We start from the raw sequence: 6,065 nt of genomic DNA on the forward strand, positions 1-6,065 counted from the left end.
CCTGGCTTCGATGCCAGCCTGTCCCTGGGTCTCAGCCCCTGGGCTTGCGGTGGCCTGCCTTCGATACCAGGCTGTCCCTGGGTCCCAGCCCCTGGACTTGCGGTGACCTGGCTTCGATGCCAGGCTGTCCCTGGGTCCCAGCCCCTGGACTTGCGGTGACCTGGCTTCGATGCCAGGCTGTCCCTGGGTCCCAGCCCCTGGACTTGCGGTGACCTGGCTTCGATGCCAGGCTGTCCCTGGGTCCCAGCCCCTGGACTTGCGGTGACCTGGCTTCGATGCCAGGCTGTCCCTGGGTCCCAGCCCCTGGGCTTGCCGTGACCTGGCTTCGATGCCGGGCTGTCCCTGGGTCTCAGCCCCTGGGTTTGCGGTGACCTGGCTTCGATGCCGGGCTGTCCCTGCGTCCCAGCCCCTGGGTTTGCGGTGACCTGGCTTAGATGCCAGGCTATCCCTGGGTCCCAGCCCCTGGGTTTGCGGTGACCTGGCTTAGATGCCAGGCTGTCCCTGGGTCCCAGCCCCTGGGTTTGCGGTGACGTGGCTTAGATGCCAGGCTGTCCCTGGGTCCCAGCCCCTGGGTTTGCGGTGACCTGGCTTAGATGCCAGGCTATCCCTGGGTCCCAGCCCCTGGGTTTGCGGTGACCTGGCTTCGATGCCAGGCTATCCCTGGGTCCCAGCCCCTGGGTTTGCGGTGACCTGGCTTAGATGCCAGGCTGTCCCTGCGCCCCAGCCCTGCTCGGCGCGCTCCTCCGGGTGCTCTCGGGCGCGCAGGGTGCACCCCCGCGGGCAGCTCGGGGGGCCCGGGCCAGCTTCCCACCCGCCGCACGAGGGGCCCGGCGGCGACGCACCGGGCGGGCGGGACCGTGGGGCGTCCAGCTGCCCCGGACCCGCGCGTGGGCGCGCCTCACGGGCGGGGCGGCCGCGCCCGGGCCACGCCGGGCCCTCTTCCCGCAGCCCTCGGGTAGGTTGGCAGCGGCACAACGCTTTTTTTTTTGTAACGGTACCGCTCCTGCGGCTCGCGGGCCCGCTTGTCCCGCCCGGGCGGAGGACGCGCCCGCGAGAAGGCGGCCCCACGGCGGGCGCGGACCCTGCGCCGGGGCCCACGCTGGGCCTCGCGGCTCGGCGCTCCCGGGGCGGTCGGCCGGGCCCCGGGGGCGCCACCTGCGCGCCGGCGCTTTGACGGGGCCCCGGGCCGCGCCGCGCCCCGCCCGCGGGCCTCAGTTTCCCCCGCAGCCCCGCCCGCCGGACATCCCGCCCCCGGGGAGGGGGTCCCCGCGCAGCGCGCCCTTCCGCACGGGCCCGCGCCCACCAATCAGGCGGCCCCCGGCCTGGCCTCTCGGGGGAGGGTCCGCGCCCCGGCCCCGCCCCCAGCCCCGGGCCGCCCCTGCGCCCAACCGCCCGGGTGATTGACAGGCGGGCCGGGCGGAAGCCGCGGCGCCTGCGCAGCGTCCGCGCTGCGCTCCCCTCGGGCCGGGCCGGCCGCTCCCAGCAGACCCCGCGGCGCGCCTGCGCAGAGCGGGGGAGGCTTTTAATTCCATTGTGGAGAGGACGGCGTTATTTTTATTAACCGGAGGCGGCGGCGGCGGCGGCGCGGCGGCGGCGGGACCGTAAGTGCGGGCGGGGCGGCGCGGGCGGCGGGCGGGCGGCGCGGGCGGCGGCGGGCGGCGCGGGCGGCGCGGCGGGGGGAGCGCGGCCCGGCCCCACCGCCTCTCCGTCCTCCCTCCGCAGCCAGGCCTCCTCCGGGGCATGAGAGTCGGCGGCGGGTTCCCGAGCGGCGGCGGCGGCGGCTCCGGCAGGCGGGCGGAGATGGAGCCCAGCTTCCCGCAGGGCCTGGTCATGTTCAACCACCGGCTGCCCCCGGTCGCCAGCTTCGCCCGGCCGGCCGGCCCGGCCGCCCCTCCCCCGCAGTGCGTGCTCGCCCCCCCCGCGGCCCCGGCCGAGCCGCCCCCGCCGCCGGCCCCGGACATGACTTTCAAGAAGGAGCCGGCGGGCTCGGGCGCGGCCTTCCCGGCGCCGCGCGCCTCCTGGGGCTTCCTGCAGCCGCTGGTCAGCATCAAGCAGGAGAAGCCGGCCGACGCCGACGAGCCGCACGCGCACCACCCCTACGGGGGGCTGTTCGCGGGCGCCGAGGAGCGCGCCCCGGGCCTGGGCGGCGGCGAGGGCGGCCGCGGCGCCCTGCAGGACCTGGGCGCGCTGGGCCCGGCGCCTCCCGGCCCGCACGCCCGCGACGGGCTGCTGGGCGGCGGCGAGGAGCCCAAGCCGGACGCGGGCGTCAAGAAGGCGAAGAGGCCAAAGCCAGAATCTCAGGGAACCAAAGCCAAGAGGAAGCCCGGCGCCGCCGCCAAGCCCGCCCTGGCCGGCGACGGCGACGGCGGCGGCGCGGGGCTGTCGCCGAGCCAGAAGCCGCACGTGTGCGACCACTGCAGCGCGGCCTTCCGCAGCTCCTACCACCTGCGCCGGCACGTGCTCATCCACACGGGCGAGCGGCCCTTCCAGTGCAGCCAGTGCAGCATGGGCTTCATCCAGAAGTACCTGCTGCAGCGCCACGAGAAGATCCACAGCCGCGAGAAGCCCTTCGGCTGCGACCAGTGCAGCATGAAGTTCATCCAGAAGTACCACATGGAGAGACACAAGAGGACGCACAGCGGAGAAAAGCCATACAAGTGTGACACTTGCCAGCAGTATTTTTCCAGGACCGACAGGCTGCTGAAACACAGGCGCACCTGTGGCGAAGCCATAGCCAAGGGGGCCGCGAGCGCGGAGCCCGGCGCGTCCAACCACAGCAGCGCGGGGAACCTGGCCGCGCTGTCTCAGGGAAACAGCAGCTCTTCCAGGAGGAAATCCAAGTCGAAAAGCGCGGCCGTGGAGAACAAGGAACACAAGGCTGGCAAGGCGGGCGAGTCGCCGCTTGCAAACAGCATCAGCATGCAGACCTACTCCGTGGAGATGCCCGCTCTGTCTTCCGGCGGCCTCCTGGGCAGCGGGATCGACGAGCTTCAGAAAAGGGTGCCAAAACTGATCTTCAAGAAAGGGAGCAGGAAGAACACAGACAAGAGCTACCTTAACTTCGTGTCGCCGTTGCCGGACCTCGTCGGGCAGAAGCCTCTGTCGGGGAAGCCCGGCGGCTCCCTTGGCATAGCGTCGAATGCCAGCGCGGAGACCATCGGCCTCCTCCAGGGCGCCGGTGGCAAGCAAGGCCCGATGAACAGCAATTACGACGACGCCATGCAGTTTTCCAAGAAAAGGAGATACCTGCCCACCGCCACCAGCAACAGTGCCTTCTCGATCAACGTGGGACACATGGTCTCCCAGCCGTCCGTCATCCAGGCCGCGGGGGTCAGCGTTCTGGACAGCGACGCCCCGCTGTCGCTGATTGACTCCTCGGCGCTGAACGCTGACATCAAGTCTTGTCACGACAAGTCCGGCATTCCTGACGAGGTCTTGCAGAGTATTTTGGATCAGTACTCCAACAAGTCGGAGAGCCAGAAGGAGGATCCTTTCAACATAACCGAGCCCCGAGTGGATTTACACACCTCAGGAGAGCACTCGGAGTTGGTTCAAGAGGAGAACTTGAGCCCGGGCACCCAGACCCCGTCCAGCGACAAGGCGAGCATGTTGCAAGAATACTCCAAATACCTCCAGCAGGCGTTTGAAAAATCCACTAATGCAGGTTTTACTCTTGGACACGGTTTCCAGTTTGTCAGTCTGTCCTCACCTCTCCACAACCACACTTTGTTCCCGGAAAAACAGATTTACACTACGTCTCCTCTGGAGTGTGGTTTCGGCCAGTCTGTTACCTCAGTGTTGCCGTCTTCATTGCCAAAGCCTCCCTTTGGGATGTTGTTCGGGTCTCAGCCAGGTCTGTATCTGTCTGCTCTGGATGCCACCCATCAGCAGTTGACGCCCTCCCAGGAGCTAGATGACCTGATCGATTCCCAGAAGAATTTAGAGACTTCCTCGGCCTTCCAGTCCTCATCTCAGAAACTGACCAGCCAGAAGGAACAGCAGAAGAACTTAGAGTCCTCAACCAGCTTTCAGATTCCGTCTCAGGAGTTAGCCAGCCAGATAGATCCTCAGAAAGATGTAGAGCCTAGAACAACGTACCAGATTGAGAACTTTGCACAAGCGTTCGGTTCTCAGTTTAAGTCGGGCAGCAGGGTGCCAATGACCTTTGTCAGTAACTCTAATGGTGAAGTGGACCATAGAGTCAGGACTTCAGTGTCAGATTTCTCAGGGTACACAAACATGATGTCTGATGTGAGTGAGCCATGTAGTACAAGAGTCAAGACCCCCACCAGCCAGAGTTACAGGTAAGGGCCCCCGAGTGACCCAGGCTGGAGGTCTTCTGATGTAGTTTTGTTTTGTTGTTGAGAACACTGCCATTGGAATGTTTGTACACGATCCTGTTAAGAATAATGTAATGCCTTTCAATGCAACTTTTCATATTTAGTTTATTTTGTTAGCGTGATTTTAGCTCTGTTTCTATTATGATTTTTAATCAAAAAAAATCAATAGATTAAAAATAGTTTGACATTCAAAGTGACAATGTTTAGCAATCAAATTTACATGTATAGATCGTCAGGGACTAGCCCAAACGTTTTAAATGCAAAAAAATAAAATAAAATTTTAAAAAAACCCTACAAAAAAACAAAACAAAACAAAAAACACAAAAAAACTTTGTTGCTAGGATTAAGGTTATTCTAATTGCTTTACTCTCAGGAAAGTGTAACGACGCATGGGAATTCTGTACGCTGTCACCGATGGAGTGTCCATTTTACAGATAGTACGGTATACGGTTCACCATTTGAGTAAGGGATCGAAAACATTTCAAATTGCTCTGTCTGGGCTGATAACGATTTACTTACGTTTCACCGTTTGAGTAAGGGATTGAAAGCATTTCAAATTGCTGTCTCCATCTGGGCTGATCCAAAATTCTGAGATGTTGGCTACCTGTATGCTGTTGCAGCTTCTAAACGTACTCTGAACGTCCGGACCACGCTCATTCCAGCCTGGTAGGACAGATATTCTTGGATCTTTGCTCAAAGCCTGGAATGATAGCTTTACTAGAAGAAGGAGAAAGGAAAAAAAAAAAAAAAAGCCGCCCTCTCCTTACCCCAGTGTAGCAAGGCTGCAGTTCCACTGAGAGTCAGCTGACCTGGCGCAGGGTTGAAGCCCCGGGGGGCTCCAGGGTTAGAGCCCGAGTTGGAATTGCATAGCTCTCTGAAATTTGGGGGGGTGGTGTTATTATACATAGCCTGGAGACGAGGTCCTCTTGTTTATGTTGTTACGTGGCACCCACACTTCTGGGTGTTTTTTTTGTTTGTTTGTTTTGTTTTTTTTGTTTTTTTGGTTCTTCTTAACCTACCCTCTTTGTAAGAGTTCTGGGACTTCCTGGTCTTGACAGTTTCAATTTTAGAATGAGTTACATTCCAGTAGGTGATTCGTGATGCATTTTACATGCCGATGGCATCCAAGTGCTAAAGTAAGATAAACATCCGCCACCCCTACCCCCCCCATTTTTTACTTTTTTTTTTTTTTTTAAAAAAAAAGACAACCCCATACAGATTTTCATGTGTAAGAAAGTCCCACGTCCTTGGAGCTGTAGCTGTTAGTGAGGCTGTGATTCCAGCTGGTGACACAGCTAAGTCGAGGGGCGAGGGTGTGCCTGCCTTGAGGAGTGACGTCAGCGCCTCGGTGGAGCCGCAGCCTTGACTGGACGTTTGAGAGGGTGCACTAGTCAGTATTGCACAGGGGTCTCGTAAAGTCACCCGAACTCGCTCGCAACCCTAATTGCCATTTGAGGCTGCTGATGACAGTGGCTCTTGCTCTAAACCACTTTTTAGCAATTGTATTTTTTTTTTCCTGATTATATCTTTTAATGTACTTTGGTGTTTATGCTGATGAGTTTTTATGTACCTTGGGTGATGTTTCAGTCTTACGTACTCTTCTGACGTCAGGACAGTACCACTGTTTGTTTGCAGCCTTGTTGTGTAACAGCCTAGCACAGGCTTCCCTGTAACGTGATTAATATTGTGCAAGTGTAAAACACTTCTGTTCCGAAAGCAGTGTTT

General features: G+C 60.1%; 1 protein-coding gene across 2 annotated transcripts; it reads left to right on the top strand.

Moving 5' to 3' along the window:
* The first annotated feature begins 1,501 nt into the window (after window positions 1–1,501).
* ZNF281 (zinc finger protein 281) lies at window positions 1,502–5,530 on the top strand. Of its 2 annotated transcripts, none has more exons than XM_081124130.1 (2): window positions 1,502–1,601; window positions 1,723–5,530. In XM_081124130.1, exon 2 carries the CDS (start codon window positions 1,741–1,743, stop codon window positions 4,306–4,308), a length of 2,568 nt encoding a protein of 855 aa, XP_080980256.1. In that variant the 5' UTR covers window positions 1,502–1,601; window positions 1,723–1,740; the 3' UTR covers window positions 4,309–5,530. The 2 variants fall into 2 exon arrangements, with proteins under 2 accessions (XP_080980256.1, XP_080980257.1); XM_081124131.1 differs by having other exon boundaries at window positions 1,727–5,530.
* The last annotated feature ends 535 nt before the right edge of the window (window positions 5,531–6,065 follow it).

This window comes from Miniopterus schreibersii (assembly GCF_964146895.1).
Source record: "Miniopterus schreibersii genome assembly, chromosome: 21".
Lineage (NCBI taxonomy): Eukaryota > Metazoa > Chordata > Mammalia > Chiroptera > Miniopteridae > Miniopterus > Miniopterus schreibersii.

Bases quoted from the DNA above. Each gene is read 5' to 3' on its own strand.
- ZNF281 (XM_081124130.1), top strand. From the start codon at position 1,741: ATGAGAGTCGGCGGCGGGTTCCCGAGCGGCGGCGGCGGCGGCTCCGGC.